Raw genomic sequence first — 22,201 nt, forward strand, 5'->3', positions numbered from 1 at the left:
ACAAGCAGAGTTGAGAAACTTTTTTTTCTTCTTCTTCTTTCTGCCACCGAAGAATTTGAAAGCCTGGTCTGAAATTTATTCTCCTTAGTCCTTCATCATGGCCAGATCTAACCACAACAAAACGGAGAAGAGACCGGAGAAAATTATTCTATGGCGGCGACATCATCTCCGCCTTGATGTCGCCGTCCGGAAAGAAAAGTCTATATGTCGTCGTGCCGATGAAGTTGTTGACGCCACAGTTGTCGCCCTTATCTTCAAAAGGGTCGTCACGGAGAAAACGATTCCACCTTACCCCGCGCCGTTACCAGAGAGGAGAAAGAGGAGGAGATAAATCTCCGATACCAATAAATTTGGCACGAAGAGATCCTAAACCCTAAGGACTTGGATCTAAAAAAAACTCAGCCTCCGGAGAAGGGAGGGGGACCAGTGGCGGCGCCGGCGCTAGGCGAGTCGCGAGGCTGAGGGACAAGTCGTGGGCCTCGTACACGATATACATAGGTGTTTTGACACGAACAAGGCGTATCTATGGATCGTATTAAAGGGGCGAATCTATCTATAAACGAATCTGCACCAAAAGCAGGCTCGTGGATAGGGTCACGTCACCCGTTGACCCGTTAGCCGTTAGATCGAGCCAACTTGCGATGTGAACCGTCAGATCTTGGATCGGTTCGGATCCCTGCCCGTTTCGTCGTGGACCCGAAACCTCCAGAACGTTCCGGCGAATCGGCCGCGCCCGGGGGCGGCCACGCACGCGCCGTGGAACAGGCCGCATCCCGCGTCGGGGAACCGGCCGCGCCAGTGGCCAAGGGCGCCGCGCCCTGCCATGGTCGAGGGGCCAAGGTCACTGCCCCGCCGTGCTGGGGGGCAGGTCCACCCCGCCATGTCCGGGGGCGGGTCTGCGCCGCCATGGCCGGCGCTCCTCGCCCAGTACGAGGTGGCCGGGGCCACTGCGCCTCCCACCCCGGCGCCGGGGTCGACGCGCCCACACCAACGACCGCGCCGGAGTCACCGAGGCCCTCTTCCGTGACGGGACGGCCGGGGCTACCGCGCCCATACCCCCGCCCGCGCCGGGACCGCCCCACCCACGCTGGGCCGCCGCCGTGAGAGAGAGAGACTGAGAGAGCGAGACAGAGAGCTGGCGTCGGAGAGATATCTCTCCGTGCCCGCGAGGATGAACGGCAGCAAGAGACGAAACGGGCAAGCTGCGGGTAGCGTTCGCGCCAGTAGCGCCAGGCAAGCGAGTAACGTGGCCGCGTGGATGAGCAGCTACATCGAGCAAGCGAGCCCAGGCGAGCGCTTACTATGGGCACGGGACAGCAGCTTCGTGCGGACGAGCGGCGGCTTTGCGTGGTCTCGTGGACGTGTGGCCGCTATTAATCTCCTACAACTAAAAAGAACAAAAGTAAGACTATTTTTTCGTGCGACTTTTTTTTAGGTCGTCTTCGCTCCGCCTCCCTTGCGATACCAGCCTCCCGTCCGCGCGCAAGTCGCTAAAACGCCGCAATCACCCCGCCCCCCCCCCCCCCACCGTGCGTGCGACCCGCTGGAGCTCCCCATTCACATGCCCGCACCACTGTCGCGATATCTCCTCCCCACCGATCCCATCGCGCCCCTGCGATCCCATCGCGCCGCGATCGCTCGCCGGCCTCGCTCCTCCACCATCGCCGTCGCCCAGCAGCCTCGCCGCGGCCTCCCTCGCCAAGCCCCCGGCGACCCAGTCAACCAGGGCATCGACGGTTCTAGACGTCGTCCCACCTGCCGCCTCCCCTCCCACGCCGAGGATGGATCCAGATGAGGCAGCCCCGCCGGTGAGCAGACCGTCGACCGTCGCCCTCGGCTGATCCGGCGACAAGGAGGACCGGATAGGGTGGAGGCGCTCGCCCTCGGTGGATCCAGCGAGGAGGCATCCTAACCCAGGTGAGAGCGCACGGCACGGCGGCCACCCTCATTCTCCTCCACGCCCCTTCCTCCTCGCGCCGCAAGGGCGGGGCGACGGCGGCCCTCCTCGGGTGCTGCGCCGGTGCAGCGGTTCGCCGTCCCCGGCCACGACGAGCCCCCACGGCAGCGGTCCCCGGGCACGACGCCGCCGGGTAGTCCCTACGGTGCTCCCCAGCGCGGCTCCCCCTGATGTGGCATCGTCTCGCTAGGCGCCGCGTCTTCTTCTGTACTCCATGAAACCCTAGGTGCATGTCTCTTCCTCTCCCTCTCCCTCTCCCACTCCCTGTAGTGATTTTGGCTGATAATTTCACTGAGTTACTGTCCGAATCCATCAATTGCATGCTATTCTGATCATCTGCAATTTAGACCATATTCTAAGTTATATGCAACACTGAATTTCTGTTAGTAAATACTAACCATGTACCAATTGGCACTGACTGTGTGTTTGCTTCATTGATTTGTGATATTGAGATGCCTAATGTAGGACGATAGTTGAGGTGTTAATGGATCCAGAGATCAGGCTCTACACGAAATCACATTTACAAGGAATTGCAATATGTTAATTTGTTCAGGTTACATCTTTTTCTGTTACTTTGTATGATAACGCTTCTGACAAATACTTTAGGTCAGCTAATTATTATTCTGATATGCAACTTCTCTCCAGCCCCGTTCGCTGGTCTGAAACTTGGCTGAAAACACTGTTCCGGCTGAATTGTTGTGAGAGAAAAATACTGTTCCGGCTGAAAAAAGAAGCCGAACAAGCCATTTTTAAGACAAACGAACGGGGCCAATAATTATCATTATACGTACATGATACACTGAGATATTTTTCTCTCGAATGAATACACTGAGATATCAGTTCATAACAAATCACAATAGAATATTATCTTATTCTTCTTATCTGAAGTACCATTATTAAACTGAATTTATGAACAGGAAGCACAAAGTCGAGTTGCAGCTTTTGCTCTATATCAATTCTTTGCTGACCTTCCACTACGCCAACTGCTTACTGAGCCATACTCATCACTTATTTTAAGATGACAAGAAGGTTGGAACTATTGGTTTAGGTTTTCTTATGTGATGGCTTGAGCATCATAAATGGTCTTTGAGCTACAAATTGCACGTTTTCATAAAACAGGTGAATTGTCGTCTACATCAAGGGTGCTGGATACTGAGGATAGCCGAAGATCTGGCTTTGTAGATATGTTATTGAATATTGATGCAAATACAATTCATTCATCTGAAATAGAAAATTCTTCTACTGATGGCATATCTATGGATTCTGTGAATACTGAAGGCAGCAGATCTATGAATGAGAAGAGACAGACTACCATGATGAGTTGTATGGGTAAGCTTTCAGATTCAGACCATTTACATATTTCAGAATAATGTCACAAGCAATCTTGCCTACGGATGATTATCGTTTTCCCCTTCCAAGTTCCAAGACATGTTAGGTTGTCATTCATGACAGACATATTACTTCTTTGTAGCATATTGAACAATTACATTACCTTCTTCATTTCCTTGCACTTTGTGGGCAGTGGGCATCAATAAGGTTGCTATCATATGGAATCTGTTTCCTTGCCACTTTATGGAATCGTGAATTTGTCTATCGAAATTCATGTCTTCTATTTTATAAGATTTGATTTCCTATCATATTCCTACAGTTTCTCATATTCCCACTTCTAATTGAAATGGTCAAATGAATAAAGCTTCCTGTCATTTTTGTAGTTTTGTTTCTTCTATCGGCTAATAATTAAAATGTGATTTGTTTTTCTTCCACAATAGGATTGAAATCAGCAGAGCATGCAGAGAGTGCAATTTTGAAAAAGCAGTTGGAAGATAAAAGGAAGCTACCAAATTACTTGGTAAGCAATGGATTTGCAATCTAATAACAGTTTTTTTTGTTTAGAATTAAGCACTGCTTCTTTTGTATTGTTATACTAATGATTTTTTGTTTTTGCCTTGAATTTAGAAAATGCTGGAAGCAAGAGCTTCTCTACCAATAGCTAGACAGAAGCAATACTTCCTACAGTTGCTGAAAGAGAACGATGTAGGGGTTGTTGTTAGTGGAGAAACTGGATGTGGGAAAACAACTCAGGTACCTGTGATACCATTCTATTTGAGTTCTTCCCCACTATTGTTATGCTCCGTGGCAATGGTTTCCTTCTTGAATGTCAATTGTCATTACAAAATAACTATTCTGAGTGGAAGGCATCTTGTGCATCATATCATAAAACCATATCTCTGCTATAGATTAGTACATTATATAGACAATTTGTTTCAGTCTTGTATGTCTTCTTTGGAATTTTTTTTTTTCAAATTATTGTTGAATCATAAGGAGGGGTATATGATTATGACATATGCAGTCATGCAGTCCCAATATTTTTGTTCATTGCCATTTCATTTCTTGCCATTGCCTGTTTTAAGTCTAAGAGTGACATCCTCTTTCTCTCTCTCTCAAACTAGCAGTGTCTTGGATATGTCTCTCAAGTTCCACTTATTTGCCAAAATTGATACTTTTCCCTCTAAAGCAATTATACCTGATGTGTTGAACAAGCTTGTTGTAATAAGCATGGATGTATATTGTTTATACATCCAGCACAAAGTTTTGTACTCATGAGGTCATGATATGGACGTGCCATTTATACCATTTTTTACCTTTGGGATTGTGTTATGGTACCTGCAGTTACCTGTGGGACTTGATAGCTGTATAAACTGGCAAAAAGAAAAAAATGGTTTCATTTGAATTTTGGTCTCTAACGCAGAAGTAAGAGATGACAACACGATGCATTAGCTACCACAGCCATTACCCTCTTGTTTATCCTGGGCAAGGTTCTGGTCGTGGATTCTGTTCTCACATAGCTATTCAATATTTCTTCCAAGGCACAACAATTACATGCAGCCCTGCAGACCCCATTTCAACAACAACAACAACATAGCCTTTCAGTCCCAAGCAAGTTGGGGTAGGTTAGAGTTGAAACCCACCAAGAGCCCCAAGTCACGGTTCAGGCACTTCAATAGCTGCTTTCCAAACACTCTTATTCAAACATAGATATCTAGGTATATCCCAAGCTTTTAAATGGTTAATTTGCAATCAGAAGTTGGAGGGAGCTCAACCTTCGGCCTCTGCTTTGCAAGTGCACATTGTCCCCACCAGGCTATTGAATCTTCTGTGTCAAAGTTAGGATAAACATAAACTGAACCAGTAAGGCTGGTAGCCGGCCTTAAGCCGTTAGCAGTGGCTGGCGCTTTTTTTTTTTTGAATGGTAGAGTTAACACTTAACACTGCTAACCAACTAATATCATTGTAAATATCCATTTTTGAATTAAACGGATTTTATTTTTGTTTTGTGATATATGCATTATTGTCTCTGTTCTCCTCTTTGCAGGTGCCACAGTTTATTTTGGATGACATGATTGAATCTGAACTTGGAGGTTCTTGCAATTTAGTTTGCACACAGCCCCGGCGGATAGCGGTATGATCACAGTCCAGCTCTTTACCTTTTCTTTCAGGAGATCATCATCATAAAATTAATAACGGTATTATGCGAAAGTTGCATGCCTTATTAATGAAATCACTTGCAATGCTATATATTGCATCTCACATTGCAACTTTTGAAATATTGCATTATCAGGAGACCATTTGTTGTGGTGATCACTCTTTCCATATTTGCTAAAGCTTCAAACTTTACTTTTTACATGATCACAAACCACCCCATACCTTTATTTGATCAAACAGATATAGTCAAATATAACTTGGATTGGTCTACGTGTATAGGCTATTTCTGTGGCCGAAAGAGTATCTGATGAAAGGTGTGAATCGTCACCTGGATCGAATGATTCACTGGTCGGATATCAAGTTCGTCTTGACAGTGCACGGTTTGTTTCTTTCTCATATGCACAGGTTCTATGCACAGGCTTTATAAGCATAATAACTTCTTTTGTATATAATATCTCTGATATTAGTAAACTTCTCCAATAGGACGTTGGACCTGCGCGGGGCTGGAATGATCTGGACTGTATGCTCGCATGGCTTTGATATGGTTCCTATAGGAGTGTCAGGTGCATAATAGTGGAGATAGTTTTCAGCCCTCACCATGCATTTTTTCTTGCGAGTGGTTGATATATGAACTAAACTTCAATAAATCTTTTTTCCTGTTTCTTTGATATATGAACTAAACTTCAATAAATCCTTTTTCCTGTTTCTGTGTGGCAGGATGAGATGGAGACCTTCACCACCCTCAAGTGTCAACAAGATGAAGGACGCTTTGTGCCATGATTTAATGGAGTTGGTCCCTTTGTTGCAGTGCCCGTGTTTACGACTTCTAATATATCTGCTGTATTCTACTGTTTGATGAGTACACATATATGTTATTATAGCTCACTAGCCTACGCAACTGCGCGGAGGCTCCAGGAAGAGCTGCTAAACTATATATATTGCACATTTTTTAAACGTTGGCTGTTTCTATGTATTTAAAGATGTGGGCTACTATCTGTGAAAGTTTTCATATATATTGCACATTTCTTAACGTTGGCTGTTTTCTTGACTGTGTTAATTACATGAACTTTACCTTTTGGATTAAATATCACTTTAACGTCGGTATTTAATTTCACAATATTATTATTTTATCGTGCAATTTCTATGTTTTTAGTATAAAAATTTAGTTGTCCCGTAGCAACGCACAGGCACGCTACAACAAAAGCTTGACACAGGTACGTAGTTAGGGCAAAGGCCCAACTTGCACCAGCGGGCCAGCCCAAGGTTTGTGTCTTCTCTTTCGTCAATAAAATATTCATCTCTGATGCCACTTCCCGTTTTACCAAAAAATAAAATAAAATAAATAAATACTTAATAAATCCAGAATAGTACACTCGAGTAGACAGTTCCGAAATATATCTTTTCAAATGTAAACCGGAATGGAATTAATAAGTTTAATCCATCCACTACCAAGTGTGCTCTTGCTCTGAAACTAAATCTGGATTGATTTTTATCTAATTGCAATGAGAGTACTAACATTCATATGATTTATTTTGTGTTTGATAAAGTTATTTAGGTGAGGCAGTAAATTATTTATCATTATTGTGTATACCATTTTAAACTACCGGACACGGGTTCACATTTTCTCAAATATCCATTTTTCTACCTTTACCAACCTAAGGCTCAACTTAAGGACAACGACGTTCGACACACGGCTCGGCGAGCAATCCGCTAAGAGCATCTTATATCTTTCCTAATGTACACGAATAGAGATTATCGAAAAAAAAATACTCACAAACAACCTCTTCAATTGGATATCAAATATAAAGATCCTCTATCCCGGATTTCACAATAGCCAAAGATAAATAATGAGAATAGCTTTCTAGGCTACGCACAAGATACAAATATATAGAAAGCGATTTTCACTTAAATAACTTCAAATAATGATTTATAGAATAGATTTTAGAAAGACTCTTAGAGATGCTTTAACGACACGGTGAATTTGGCGGAATTTACGAAGCACCAACACAAGAATCAGGCCTTTTGTGCAAGTTACGGTAGACATGTGAACTAAACTCAGGCCACATATAGCGAAATGGTACCTCAATGCCACTCCTAGCGTTTTTACCTTCTCGTGTTACATCATCAGAACCCATATCTGCTGACATACCACAGCTTTAGATGCATACATCATATAGAGAGACCTCCAAGTCACTATAGCTTGCACCAAATTCTACACTGGCCAAAATCTGGTGTAGGCGCGCCACGCCCATATTTCTAGTTCGTATCCGAATCAAAGTCGAGACTTATATAAGCAAAATAAGAAATAAGTTTTATATTTACCTTTTTTTAGGGGGCCTGTAATATTCCTGTAATGTAAAGAAAAGAAGCCCGTCCGCAGTCGGATTAAAAAGATCGCAAGGGGACCGTGACCCCGTCCGCACGGATCACAGACGACATGAGGAGAGGAGGGCTCCGTGTCGGACTGGGCCAAAGGGAAAGGCGGTTCTCGTCGTATCAAAAATGGCCTGTAATGAGCCCACTCCTATGAGGTTGTCGGCTTAGGTTGGGCTTCGATTACTCAATTGTTCAGGCTCAGCTACTGCCTGCTTGGCGGATCACAGGTTTTCCCGGCTTTGGGCTCAAGGCAGACCTGATTGCGCAACGTACGTTTTCTATATCTATCAATTGCTATCTCTAGTTTTTTATTTAACTAGTAAAAATGTATGTGCAACACACACGCGTCTATCAGAAAAATTCTTCATAATCGAGCAATAGTGATATAACAATGAAACTCCCGAGTCAGTTCATATATATATATATATATATATATATATATATATATATATATATATATATATATATATATATATATATATATATATATATATATATATATATATATATATATATAGAGAGAGAGAGAGAGAGAGAGAGAGAGAGAGAGAGAGAGAACAAGTCAGTTCATATATATAAGTAAGCATAATTGTCGGGAACACGATCTATTGTAAGACTTGTATAACTTTATGATCTAAATTGATTGGGTTGAGTCTACTTTTCTAAATTTTATCTCTCTCTCCCTTGTACCCTTTCTCCTCCCCCAGTCTCCCCCTTTTCTCATTCTTTATGCTACAACTGCACTCCCAGATAACACACGGGGATAGCGAGCGAGATGGAGTAGTCCAGCACGTTCCCACATTCATAACAACATAGTAATATGTATGGTGATGGAACAAAAATGTTATCTGCTGGAAATTATTTATTCAGAGCATGACAAAAGATACGTTGAATGCCAATACGATAGACATGCATAGTTTTTTTTAAGAGATACAAATGTCAAGGTAAAACATATTTGGAGAAATAGAAAAATTCGTTGGGCAGTTGAAATAGATTATCCATTTCGCATGGCAATGTACCTTTGTCACACAAAAAAAAAAGTTATTAGATATCAACAGACCACTATAAACTGGAAGTTTCAGTGACATTTTGGATTTTATTGCTATGTGAATGTGATGCAACAATGCAAAACTATGGTTTATCAGCAGATGAATTTTGGATTGCTACATAGGGAAACTTCTAGCCAAAATACAGAACATAATTGGTACAACCTTCCCTCGTGTATGAGGATGTGTCTTCAATGTCATAATAATCAGGAAGAATATATCTTTGTTGCTTATACTCAAACCCACAATCAATTTCCATAATGATTCATTATGGCGTGTGAGCAATATTTCTATTCATGGTTGTGTCATAAAAAATATATATTCCTACCCGCAAAAAAAAATTGTATTCCCTCCTGATGCTTACCCGCAGCTTTGCTGAATCCCAGAATCAGTTAACATCTCTGTTTTATTCCCTCCTGATGCTTAACCGCAGCTTTGCTTAATCCAAGAATCAGTTGACATCTCTCTTATTGCGATTTGCTGAACGTGGTCTGGTTTAAAAATTATTATATATTTTTTGAACTGCGTTATTATTATATTATATTTGGTAGAAAAGAAAAAACACACAATCTAGAAAGACCAGATCAGGCTTTCACAGGCTTGCACTGGTCGGACCACTCGTGTCGCAGGATATGGACTGGGACGACAAGAAATAGCGCTACATGAGCCCAGCCTGGTTAGTGGCCTTTCTAGTCTAGTACCGATCTGAAGTTGGCTTTCTTCTCCAGGCCTATCTTTTGCACTCGGAATTTGCTACGACAGGATTGGGATTGAGACTTGTTCCATGGCATCTCAAATTTTCCTCTTCTCTCATTTTCTTCCCCTTCCCCTTTTATTCTTTTGCGAAAGAAACCAAATTCTCAACATGAACGTGCAGTCGTGCACAGCTTGTACGCACGTTTAATGATACGGATGAAAAGACGGCAGGCACAGCAAAATCTCCGGACACGTGCAGGCCCAAAAAAAATGGCTGGCTTGATCAGCTGTTTTTAGCAGAGGTATCATCATGGCTGTCAGCTCAAGCAGGCAACCGAGAACCGAAATCCTGCATTTCCGTATTTCCCTACAGACGACGGTAGATCTTGTTGCCCGTTCTTGTTTGGTTAATTTCTAATCTGAAGGAATTGAAAGGAATTGGGTTAAAAATTTAACTTGCAGGGGATAAAATTCCTCTCAATCTTTTCCGATTGGTGATTAACCCTCTACAGAGCTTATCCAGTTAGCCGTCAATGCGAGAAACAAACCCTCAATCTATGTTCTGTTTGATAGGCGGTTAAATCTCCAAGCTTATTATGCTCAGTGAGGGATTGAGTGGATCCCTTCGACCCTTCCATGTCACTCAATCCCCTCGGGGTGTAATCCCTCTGTAGCTTCAATCACTGACCCTGAAAATCTGTTCTGTTATTCCCTTGTATGTATAATTGATATCTTTGTTCAGAACACGAGCAAAAGTAAAAACTCTCATGTACTTAACGTGAAACTCAGATTAAAAATAAACTGGTATAGTACTCCTAATGCCAAATTAAAATACATAACTATCATAACAAAAAATCATAAATACCAGACTATGGGATCCGAGGATGCCAAACCGAAGTAGACGACTCAACCTAAATTTAATAACGAGGTTAGGAGTTGCAAGTTTGCCAAAGAAAAACAATCCTCAAGTCCTAAGCAATTTATAATTATAGAATGGCACGCAACAGCACATGTTTACTCTAGACCTGACAAGTCTAACTACGCCCCGTTTGTCACAAAAACTTTTCTTCTTTCGCATAGCCAAATAGCCAATCTCCATAGTGCTTTTTTTAGATGGTGGTAATATCTCAGAGCGTGCCACAGTCGTAGTCTGACATCTTGAGAAGAGTTCTCGCGAGGAAGCAAGATAAAACCTTGTCCCGCAGGAAGCTCACGACGGCATTGTTGCTCTGCTGCATGAAGCCGACCACGTAGGCAGTGGCAATGAGCTGGAAGCTCCTCCACCGCCGGTGCCGCCCTCGCCGAGCACGGCCTTGCCGAGGCACCTGGCCAGGACGACGCTGTCCTCTAGCGCGGCGCAGGCGCCCTGGCCCAGGTCCGGCGTCATCGGGTGCAGCGCGTCGCCGGCCACGCAGACGCCGCCCTTGCTGATGCTCGCGGCTACAGGCGACAGCGGCGGCCGGCACCGCGAAGACGTCGTCGCTCGCCTCGATCACCGCTAGCGCCTTTGCTGGCACCTTTAAGGCCGCCAGATTTGCCAGCACGAACCGCTTCAGCTTGGTGCCTTATCTGCAGTTTACGGAATTCGGGGAGAATTTCACTCGAAATGGCATTGTTTTTAACTACAAAAAAGGGAAGGCATTGGCATGATGATTACTACTAACCGTTTTCAGTAGGAGTCCAGCTGAAGAACCAGTAGATGTCAGTGTCGTTGCAGGGTCGCATGCCGGAGCGGAGGCCGCGGCCGTTAAACTGCAGGAACTCGGGCTCGAAGCCGTGGCCGTCCGGGAAGCGCGCGTGGCCTCTCGCCGCCATGCGCCCCGAGTAGGTCGGCTCCGCGAGGCCCAGCCATTTGGCCACCACCGAGTTGATCCCGTCGCATCCGATCAACACCTGCAGCAGATGTAGAGAGCATACACCTCCTGAACAACAGCTCTCCGTCTCCGATAGAGCAGAGCAGCGTACCTAGTGTACAGCAGACAACATGTTTTTGAGGTTGCCCACCTTTGCTCTCAGCTCCGAGCCATCGGCCAGTTGCACTGTTAGGATTGATCTCATCCGACTCAGTCCAACGATCGAGTCGAACCCCTTACCGTGTCCTGATTGGAGACACACAACCAACCATTGGTTGACGGGCCCCTGTCACACAGCGTTATAAGAGAGAGGTGGGGGGCGGGGTGCTAGACACGAGGTTCGACGCCGTCACTGGACCCTACCGAAGAACCCTAGAAGCCCCTCCGATCCGATCGCGGGCGCGCTGCAAGTGACGGGAAGCGCTGCCGGCATAGCCCCGTCTTCTGAATACGCTGCCACGACACCGGCGTCCACGTCGCGGTGGCGTCATGGACGCAACTGCGCTAAGGCGAGGTACAGGAACAAGTTTCACCATCAAAGTCAAGTTTATCCCATGATCTATGTTTTAGAGGTACTATGATCTATCAATGGTACCAGAGCCGGGTTTGCTAGTGTGTAGATCTAGATCGGGGTAGTAGCAGTTTAGAAGAAGATGAGAAAGATCCAATTCGGATCGAAGCAGAGGGATCCGAACCCCAACCCTAGAAGGGGAAGAACATCAGAAGAAAGAGGGTTCGATTTGGCCCGATTTGAATCGACCCAAATCCGAACCCTAACCCGCGTAGATTGATTCGGGGAAGAAAAACAGAAGCAGAGGGTTCGCGCCGAATCCTAACCCTAACCCGACTCGATCCAAACCCTAACCCTAGAAAACCGAGAACGGAAAGGGGAGCATCTACCAGGGCTTCTCCACCGCCGTCGCACCGCCGCTGTGCAGGAAGAAAGCCCCGAGGCCGCGCGGGTAGCCGAGCCACCGCTCGCCGCCGAGACGCCGACGTATGAGCTCGGAATCCAGGGCGCAGCCACAAGGCCACTCGACGGCGACGCGCTCAGCCTTCGGCGAGCGCGGGCCGGCAAGGGGCCCGCAGCGGCGCCGCCACCTTCTTTTTTCCGGCTGCCACAGGCTGCCGTCGCGTCGTGGTCTCACTTTGCGGGCTAGGTTTAACCAAAGCAGGCTTCCTCCCGGGGAAGAACATAAGACGGCATCTCAGACCCATTGGGGCCACTTTGAGTTCATTGTTATGGCCTTCGGCCTCACAGGTGCCCCCAACACGTTCCAAGGCGCCATGACTTCCATCCTCAAGCCTCTCCTCCGCAAGTGTGTGATTGTGTTCTTTGATGATATCCTTGTTTACAGTGCCACCTGGGAAGATCATCTTCAGCACTTGCGTCAGGTTTTTGATCTGTTGGCCAAGGACAATTGGTTAGTGAAGCTCTCTAAATGTCGCTTCGAGCAGCAAAGTATTTCCTACTTAGGCCATATTGTCAGCAATTCTGGAGTGGCAACTGACCGAGCTAAAATCGATTCCATCAAGTTGTGGCCTCAGCCTTCTGATGTTAAAAAGTTGAGGAGATTCCTCGGGCTAGCTGGCTATTATCGAAAGTTCGTCCGACATTTCGCCGCCATTGCTAGGCCTCTAACATATCTGCTCAAGAAGGGTTCGTTATTTGTGTGGACATCTGTTCATTCCTCGGCCTTCTTAGCCTTGAAGAATGCACTAGTCCATGCTCTGGTTCTGGCACTTCCGGATTTTTCAAAGGAGTTCCAGCTTCAGACTGATGGCAGCGTCAATGGAGTCGGCGCTGTTCTTCTACAAGGTGGCCATCCTCTGGCCTTTGTCAGCAAGGCTTTGGGTCCTCGTACCCAGGGGCTCTCAACATATGAAAAGGAATTTTTAGCCATTCTAATGGCCGTAGAACAGTGGAGGTCCTACTTGCAGCATGCCGAGTTCACAATGTTTACTAATCAGAGAAGTTTGATGCACATAACTGATCAGAGGTTACACACACCATGGCAGTTGAAAATGTATACTAAGCTAGCCGGTCTCCAATATCGCATTGTCTACAAGCCCGGTGTATCTAATCTTTCTGTTGATGCTCTTTCTCGGCACCCGGCGCCTCCGGCTCAGTTGGCTGCAATCTCCTACTCTTCCCCGACATGGCTCGCCGAAGTTTCTGACGGCTATGCTCAAAATCCTTTTTCTGCCAGCTTGTTGCAGGAGCTTGCTGTGTCTCCACTGTCCAGGCCTCATTACTCTCTCGCCAGTGGAATCATTCGGTACAAGGGACGAGTTTGGATCAGCAACAATAAACAGCTGCAGTCCCGGATTATCTCTGCATTGCACAATAGTGCCATTGGGGGCCATTCCGGCTTTCCAGTAACTCACAGCCGGATCAAGAAACTTTTCGCATGGCGCGGTATGAAGAATGACATCAACACTTGCATCCAAGCAAAACCGGACCGCTCAAAATACCCAGGGCTGCTGTCTCCTCTCCCTGTTCCATCTGAAGCCTGGCAAGTTATTTCGATGGACTTTATTGATGGCCTTCCTCGTTCTGGGCACGCTGACTGTATCATGGTTGTGGTGGATAAATTCAGTAAGTTTGCACATTTCATCCCTTTGCTACATCCTTACTCTGCTCAAAAGGTTGCACAAGTCTTCCTTGATAGTGTCTTTCGCCTCCATGGTATGCCCACTCACATTATCTCGGATCGAGACCCGATCTTCACTAGTACATTTTGGAAGGAGCTGTTCAAATTGGCCAATACTTCACTCTGTATGAGCCCCCAGCTTATCAGTCCGATGGCCAGATGGAGCGAGTGAATCAATGTCTGGAGACATATTTACGCTGCTTTGTGCACTCTTGCCCTCGTCAGTGGCTCAAGTGGATTTCTATGGCTAAATTCTGGTACAACTCGAGTTACCACTCCGCCCTCGGCCGTTCTCCCTTCGAGGTACTGTACGGGCACTCACCTCAAATTTTGGGCTTACTGATGCATCTGTCTCACCTGTACCTGACGTCGCCGCTCTGATGGCGGAACGAGCTACAATGTGGGCTTCTGTTCGACAACACCAGCAGCGGATGAAATCTCAAGCTGACAAGGGACGTTCGGAGCGGCAGTTCAACATTGGCGACTACGTCTTCCTCCGGCTCCAACCCTATGTGCAGTCGTCTTTGGCGCCTCGTGCACATCAAAAGCTATGCTTCAAGTTCTTTGGGCCGTACAAGGTCGTCGACAAGATTGGCTCCGTCGCCTACAAGCTGCTTCTGCCGCCGGGTTCGTCCATCCACCCGGTCTTCCACGTCTCGCTCTTGAAACCTGCGCCGCCTTCTACTTCTCCGCCATCAAGCTCTCAGGTTCCTCCACCGCCGGACCTGTCTGATGGCCTTCAAGTACCTGAGAAGATTCTGCAGCGTCGACTGTACCACCGTGGCTCCAGCACTGTCCCTCAGCTCCTTATCATGTGGTCTGGCGTCGACTCTGAACTCGCCACCTAGGAAGATGCTGATTACATCGTGCAACAGTTCCAGGAGCTCCAGCATGGGGACATGTCGTGTCCCAAGGTGGGGAGCGTGTCAGTGCTCCTCACCCTGGCGCCCCTGACGAAGGCCCAAGGCCCAGGCGCGGCTCAAGGAAGAGGTCCAAAAGCTCCAAGCTATCCGGCCCAGAGTGGCAGTGCTCCCTGTGTGTGTAAGCCCGAGTGAGGCGTATGTAAGGAAGGGGATGTACTGAGAAACCCAACTTTGAACTGAAATACTGAATCAAACTAATCAGACGCCGAGCACTCTGCCGGCTGTCCTCGCCTATCCTTTCTTCTTCCCCAATCCAAAGTCCCTCTTCTCCGATTCCCTTCCCTTCTGCTTCTCCTCGCCGCCGGCGAGGGAGACGCTAACACTCAATGAGGCAGAACTTGCTGTCACCCATATAGATAAGCTTGGCGCCCCGATGCAATTCTGACTCCTTGCGGAACATCTTATTCAGGCCGAGCTTCCAAGATGGAGGGCTCGTTAATTTGGCAGCGACCGGTGGCACATCACACGAGCAAAGTTATCCAACACTATCTTTGTCACGGGCAAGGCCGATCCACGCTTCCTACTCGGCATCAAAATAGGCCTGGCCAGCAAAAGGCAACAGCCAGTCACCATGGTGCGTCGACCACTCGAGGCGCTCAGCATCAAAGGAGAATGTACATGGCCGATTCTTTGTCCGGCTGCCAGCGGACACAAAGAGGGTGCGGCCATCTGGGTGCAAGGCATAACAGACGATTTGCATGTTGTAGAATGGCAGTGGCGAGTTGACTGTGGACCAAGACCATGGGGCGTTGCTTTCATAAGGTGGCGGGTCCGCAAGGTACTCAGTGCAGTCTTCTAGGAAGGCGAATAGCTTGCCTCCGATGGAGACAAAGAGGGGAATGACATAATAGTCCGCGCGGCAGGAAGGCCATGGGCAGATGGTCAGACTCATTGTGTGCGTGTCAAAGGCCGGGATGGCAGGGCTGGCTTCTTTTACCTTCATGGCAAAGATCTTGGAGCCATGAGAGACGAAGTTCCAGTACCTCACGAGCGGGGCTTCGATCCGGGCGAGCGGTGGCTCGGTGAACCGCTTTGGCGGCAGTTCAGTCAGTGTGGGCACCGGCGTCGAAGGTGTCGACGTCCAGCCTGCGGACGCTGTAGCCCCTCTCCCAGTCGTCCAGCAGCAGGTATAGCTGCTGCTTCCGCTCAGGCGCCGGACGTTTGCGCTTCTGCATACCGTGTCTTCCCACCTCCCGTGACTCGTATGTCTCTCCCCCGTTCAGTACGGCGGTGCGTCCTGGGTGACGAACAAGGCGCCAGTAGCCTGTATTTATGGATCGTATAAGGGGGTGAATTGGTATCAGAATCAAAGTCTTATATCAGCAATATAAAAACAAGTTTAGTACCTGGCTTGTAATTCCTTGTAAAGAAGCCCGTCCGCAGTACTCAAGTCCGGAGGGCCGGAGCACGTCCAGTGCCCATCACGGGCTTTAAGGGCCCATTTTAACATGAGACCCATAACCAGCGTAGTCATGCACGTGCACGCAGCAAAGAAAAAAAGAGAGAGGGAGAGAAATCGGCCCAACAGCCACGGAAGAATTGCTCTCCTGCGTTTACATCACATCTGCTTGCTACCTTTTTCTTCCCTTCTCCCGTTCGCCTCGTCTTCTCCGCCTGCCCGAGCCCGAGAGCTCGACTCGGTCGTCGCCGCCACTCTACTCCCTGCTGCCAGTTCTTCGGCGGACCTTTGCCAGCGACGAGCACCCAACGCACCAGGTATGCCCGCCCACAGCAAAACTGAGCACCCGAATCCAATTTAAGCTATACTGTATTCGGATCTGATCTAATCAGTAAGCGTACGCATGTATTATGCCTGCTAACTTCACTTTTTTGGCCAAAAAAAAAATCGGGTGTACAGCAGAGCGAAGCGAGGGATCCAATGGCGGTGACGGAGGGGCAGTGGGTGCTCATGGCAACGGGGCGGACGCCGACCAACATTGCGGTGATCAAGTACTGGGGGAAGCGGGACGAGGCTCTCATCCTCCCCGTTAATGACAGCATCAGCGTCACGCTCGACCCCGACCACCTCTCCGCCACCACCACCGTCGCCGTCAGCCCCTCATTCCCCTCCGACCGCATGTGGCTCAACGGCAAGGTGTGTCATTGCCACCGCCCCTCCTCTGCTCGCCAATTTGTCTGTGCCGCCGCTTCGTCTGCTCAGTGGTCTGTTCATAAGAAGAAGAAAAAAACACTATGTACCTTTAGTTTTTTATGTGTCACTCTGGACGCTGACTAAGTGGCAGATAAAGAATTCTAGTATTGTAAGACTTGGATTTGACGAAAGATAGTATAAACTTGAAAAGATGGCCGTCCTGCTTACGTTGGCTTTTGGTTTGGATAATTGAGCAGGAGATCTCGCTGTTAGGAGGAAGGTTTCAGAGCTGCCTCAGAGAGATCAGAAAGCGTGCTCGTGACTTTGAGGATGAGGAGAAGGGCGTCAAGATCAAGAAAGAGGACTGGGGGAAGTTGCATGTCCACATAGCCTCGTACAACAACTTCCCCACGGCTGCTGGTTTGGCCTCTTCGGCTGCTGGCCTTGCCTGTTTCGGTAAAGTCTCTTCTGCTATCATCATAATCTGATAGTCTCCCTCCGTTCTCAATTATAAGTTGTCATGACCTCTGGCTATTCCTGCAATGAATGACCATTTATTGGTCAGTTGTATTAGCAAAAACTACCATCTGGAAAACTATTTGCAGCAATTTTACTAGTGCTGTTGCCATGTGGCCAATCTGATTATTTTTATCAATTTGGAGTCCAAGTTGGAAATTTTTACTGCAGATGCATCAAAATAACTTATTAGAAACAGATGGAGTATTTTTCTAGTTTCTTTTGTCGTCTTGTTCTCCTGTGACCGACATTAAAACATGAAAAAAAAATTAGGAACAGATGGAGATTGCGAATGTAAGTTTTCTCCCTCTCTATTCACTAAAAAACATGGAAAATAGTACTATTCGAGTATTACTATTTTTGGTCCCTGGTATCTTTCCCCGTTACTACAAAAGCTATTCAGCATGCTTCCCTGGTAGAAAACCACAGTTCCTTTTTTATAACATGAAATTCAGTAGTTCTATTCAAGACTAAATAATGGTTCACAATTTCTAAGTTCCCCATAAAGATTTCTGCATTTTTTTCAGATCATGTATCACCTACATAAGCATTTGTTATTGAATATTGCTGCAGTTTTCACCCTTGGAAAGCTGATGAATGTGAAAGAAGATTATGGAGAACTTTCTTCAATAGCAAGGTCTGTTCCTGTTATTGATAAAAGCATTTTGTTTTTATTCTTGAGATCCTGCAAGGACTGTACTCAGTTTGCCAATCTGTGTGCTAATAACTCATGAGTCTTGCAAATCCGTACTTATATTTTTCTCAACTTCATTCAGGCAGGGATCTGGGAGTGCATGCCGTAGTATATATGGTGGTTTTGTGAAATGGTGTATGGGAGAAGTGAGTAATCGTTATGACCGAGAAACAGCCCTGGTTAAATGCATATCTGGCCTATTCAATAATGACTGAGTGGGGCCTGATTAATTGCTTGCAGAAAGATGATGGAAGCGACAGTATTGCCGTGCAGCTTGCTGATGAAACACATTGGAATGATCTTGTAATTATTATTGCAGTGGTACGTGAACTATGTCCCGCATGACCTCCTGCTATGTGTTGTACGCATCATCTTGTGGCTTCACTGATTCTGATTCACATATGGACTCTCTTAATGTTTTAAACTTTTATACCTGTGCCTTCCCCCCATATTGTGCTCTTTCTGATGTCATAAATTGTTGACACGTTCATTTGTGGAATCAGGTCAGTTCAAAGCAGAAGGAAACCAGTAGCACCAGTGGGATGCGAGATAGTGTTGAAACAAGTCCCCTCTTGCAGTACAGGGCCCAGGTGACTGTTTTTTCATTCTGGAGGACTTGAATTGTTTTGAGCTTTAACTATTTTGAGAAATTTCTAAAAAAAACACAATTTACTTTCGATTTTGGAATCTTATAATATCCTCAGTTTTTTTGCAATATGATACGTTGGTCTGACTATTACTTCTTTTCCTGTGATTAACATGCACTGCACTGGTTGTCCATATGTTTCAGACAGTAGTGCCAAGTCGGGTGTTGAAAATGGAGGAGGCTATCAAGAATCGTGATTTTGAATCCTTTGCGAAATTAACTTGTGCAGATAGCAACCAGTTTCATGCTGTATGCTTAGACACGAGCCCTCCCATCTTCTACATGAATGACACGTCACACCGGTATATTCTTTTAGCAGTGTGTTGGCTTGGGTTTTATGTTAATGCTGAAATCTGAAGAATTTTTTTTTTCTGGTCTCAATCAACCACAGGATAATTAGCCTTGTTGAAAAATGGAACCACTCAGAAGGAACCCCACAGGTATTTATATTGCTCTTGAACATCTGTTATCGTTTATTTAAAAAAAAAAACTGTTATCTTATAATTAGTTCTGTTTGTCAGTTGTGCTACCCTAGTTGGATATTGCTCAAATAGGACAAAACCGTTGAATAAGATTTGATACAGCAAGCCATCAACTGCACTGGCCAAAACATGTGGCTTGCATCTCTTTATGGAATTATTAACTTCAGAGTGAACCTTGGCAATATCCTTAAGATGTTTGTATAAATAGCCGCAAATTGCATTTCTTCTTTTAGTTTGTCACCTTTTATATTTTGGATGGTCATCCTCAAAATCATAAGGTGTGAACATATAAAAGGTCACCTTATATATATTTTGGATGGTCACCTTTTATAAAAGCTTCTGTTGGATGTTATATCTATGAAGTTGTCATCTAAAATTGGAAATTCCTAAGCCAGTAAACCCAAAAGCAGATTTTTCCATCCTGGCCCTTTGATGTTGAATCACACTTTGGACTAATTGTGGTGTCTGTTGTGCATTTTACCCATTCTGCAACACCACAGTTACTGTGATGTGATAGTGAGATCATTTATAAGTGTGGACAGTAGAACTCTAACTCTGTTTGAGAATGCCCAATGGCAGGTAGCTTACACCTTCGATGCTGGGCCAAACGCAGTCCTAATCGCACAAAACCGTAAAACTGCAGCACATCTCCTCCAGAAGCTCTTATACTATTTCCCTCCACAAGATAAGGATTTGAGCAGGTGAGTTTAATGTTTTTTTTTTTCATGATTAAATCTGTTGTCACTGACTGTATTCAGGAGCTCTATAGATGTATCTTATCAACATGATCTTGCAGCTATTTGGTTGGCGATAAATCGATTCTAGGTGATGCTGGAGTGCATTCCATGGAAGATGTGGAAGCTCTTCCAGCACCTCCAGAGATGAAGGTACCGGATCAGAAATTCGAGGGTGATGTTAGCTACTTCATCTGCAGCAGGCTTGGGGCTGGTCCAAAGGTTATTGCCGACGAAAGTCAAGCATTGATCGATTCAGTCACCGGACTTCCAAAAGGGGTGTAATTTCAGATTAGATTGAAATAAGGGTTTAAGCCAGGGATTAAAGAAAATGTTATCTACAAGCAATGCTAGATTGCTAGGCCGGGAAATGGACTAACAGATTCCTGAAGATACATTAAGCTTGCATATTGGTTGGTTTCGTGCTGAGAACTGGACATATCGTACTCCAATTTGTAAGACATATTTGTCATGTATTATACATTTGCGCTGGTGTTCGTTGCTGTTCAATAAAGATATAGTGGAACAAGTTCTCTCCTTTTGTTTTCCTCCCTCGTCTAGTGTGTAGCTGAAGTATCTGTTTACGCAATTGAGCACGTTAGCTGAGACGCAAGCGGGGAATAACTTTTTTTAGAGGAAGCGGAGAATAACTTGTTTGTCTGTTCTTTTTTTTAAAAAAAAATCTTGTCCGGCTGCTTTTCGCAATGGATGAAAAACCACACCCCCGCCCGCCGAACGGCACGCATCGTAGACCATACCCAAACGGACATTTAATGCGTGGAACTCACGGACCATGCCTGAACAGAAGAAAAAATATTACATATACTACTATTTGCAACAAGAAATATAGCTCAAGTATACACTAATGGCATATAGCTCTAGCTCCAAGATCATGTAGAATTAGAAGTTGTATAATAAATAAAGTGTTTAAAATACATAGTTTTAATTAAAAAATAATAACAAATATATTCATCAAAATAACTTCAATGTGTCACCGCCTAGCTCAAAAAAAATCTAGAGGGGCTTTGGATTGGAGCTAGATGTGATATCACATCTAGCTCCAATCCAAAGCCCCTCTAGATTTTTTTGAGCTATATTTCTTGTTGCAAAGAGTAGTATATGTAATATTTTTTCTTCTGTTCGGGCATGGTCCGTGAGTTCCACGCATTAAATGTCTGTTTGGGTATGGTCCGTGAGTTTTACGCATTAGATGGATACACAATGGTGATTGGCTGTTATCATTCATGGACAAGCATGTTTCCTACTACTTTTTGGGGTTTAGATATGTACCATCTTATTTTGCCAAGCTTGAGCTTTTTTATAGAGGTGCTTGCCAAAATAGAGAGAAATTTCTCTTCTAACCTACATTTGGCGTCAAATGACATGTAGTAGACTTACTAACAGCCTGACACATCGGTGTATCTCTTGCTACTACACCTATCCACCCATCACCTATCAAGAGGCACAAATTATAAAATGTACCCTAGCAAAATATTATGAGATGCTACATAGTTTTTAACACAACCATGTTTCAATGGCCCTCTGAGATATTGTTGCATCATCGCGTCCTTGATACTACACTACCCTCACCTCTCTAAAATTCCAAGTGCTTTGTTTTTTCTACCCTCATCCTATTCACCAATTGGACCAACCTCTAGAATACCAAAAATAGACAATAAGATGGCCCATAGTTTCCAACTCAACTTAATTTCCATTTACACTAAGCCGTATTTTTGTTAAAAGTACCATGTAACTAAAGTTACATTTCATGTCTTAAAATTGGTTATTTTCCACCATCCAACATACCTTGAAAACATGTTCTAGACTTAAAAATAGTCAACTCTAGCACATTTTTAAAATCATGGTAATTCACATTTATCTTTTGTAGGTGCACTAAAATCACTATGATAATTAAATATCGATCATGTTTATAACGACATATCAATACTAATTTTAGCTGTAGACATACACCATACTGTTTTAGCCAGTTCAACACTTGCACATAATTTGAATTTCCAATCAAGGAAGAAAAGACTGTCTTCCGGCCGC

At 45.4% G+C, this 22,201-nt stretch overlaps 4 protein-coding genes and 2 pseudogenes across 5 annotated transcripts; 4 read left to right on the top strand and 2 right to left on the bottom strand.

Annotated features, from left to right (window-relative positions):
• Positions 1-880: 880 nt before the first annotated feature.
• Positions 881-1,841, top strand: LOC136466255 (anther-specific proline-rich protein APG-like). The gene is made up of 2 exons (XM_066464661.1): positions 881-972; positions 1,436-1,841. Exons 1-2 carry the CDS (start codon positions 881-883, stop codon positions 1,839-1,841), a joined length of 498 nt encoding a protein of 165 aa, XP_066320758.1.
• Positions 1,575-6,569, top strand: LOC136464719 (DExH-box ATP-dependent RNA helicase DExH7, chloroplastic-like). Its single transcript, XM_066463673.1, has 10 exons — positions 1,575-2,183; positions 2,423-2,510; positions 2,875-2,986; positions 3,077-3,286; positions 3,727-3,806; positions 3,914-4,039; positions 5,331-5,417; positions 5,720-5,820; positions 5,924-6,003; positions 6,158-6,569. The coding sequence occupies exons 4-10, from the start codon at positions 3,142-3,144 to the stop codon at positions 6,160-6,162; spliced, it is 624 nt and encodes a 207-aa protein (XP_066319770.1). The 5' UTR covers positions 1,575-2,183; positions 2,423-2,510; positions 2,875-2,986; positions 3,077-3,141; the 3' UTR covers positions 6,163-6,569.
• Positions 6,570-10,374: 3,805 nt separating this feature from the next.
• Positions 10,375-11,616, bottom strand: LOC136466256 (monooxygenase 2-like; annotated as a pseudogene).
• A 2,847-nt stretch (positions 11,617-14,463) lies between these two features.
• On the top strand, positions 14,464-14,913 carry LOC136466257 (uncharacterized). The gene has a single exon (XM_066464662.1). It carries the CDS (start codon positions 14,464-14,466, stop codon positions 14,911-14,913), a length of 450 nt encoding a protein of 149 aa, XP_066320759.1.
• Positions 14,914-15,304: 391 nt separating this feature from the next.
• Positions 15,305-16,163, bottom strand: LOC136466258 (uncharacterized; annotated as a pseudogene).
• A 415-nt stretch (positions 16,164-16,578) lies between these two features.
• On the top strand, positions 16,579-20,690 carry LOC136464720 (diphosphomevalonate decarboxylase MVD2, peroxisomal-like). 2 transcript variants are annotated; one of them, XM_066463674.1, is made up of 11 exons: positions 16,579-16,704; positions 16,847-17,083; positions 17,338-17,536; positions 18,170-18,233; positions 18,373-18,436; positions 18,531-18,611; positions 18,794-18,880; positions 19,081-19,238; positions 19,328-19,376; positions 19,998-20,119; positions 20,215-20,690. In XM_066463674.1, exons 2-11 carry the CDS (start codon positions 16,868-16,870, stop codon positions 20,435-20,437), a joined length of 1,263 nt encoding a protein of 420 aa, XP_066319771.1. In that variant the 5' UTR covers positions 16,579-16,704; positions 16,847-16,867; the 3' UTR covers positions 20,438-20,690. The 2 variants fall into 2 exon arrangements, with proteins under 2 accessions (XP_066319771.1, XP_066319772.1); XM_066463675.1 differs by having other exon boundaries at positions 16,590-16,704; positions 16,850-17,083.
• Positions 20,691-22,201: the final 1,511 nt, after the last annotated feature.

This window comes from Miscanthus floridulus, chromosome 7 (assembly GCF_019320115.1).
Source record: "Miscanthus floridulus cultivar M001 chromosome 7, ASM1932011v1, whole genome shotgun sequence".
Lineage (NCBI taxonomy): Eukaryota > Viridiplantae > Streptophyta > Magnoliopsida > Poales > Poaceae > Miscanthus > Miscanthus floridulus.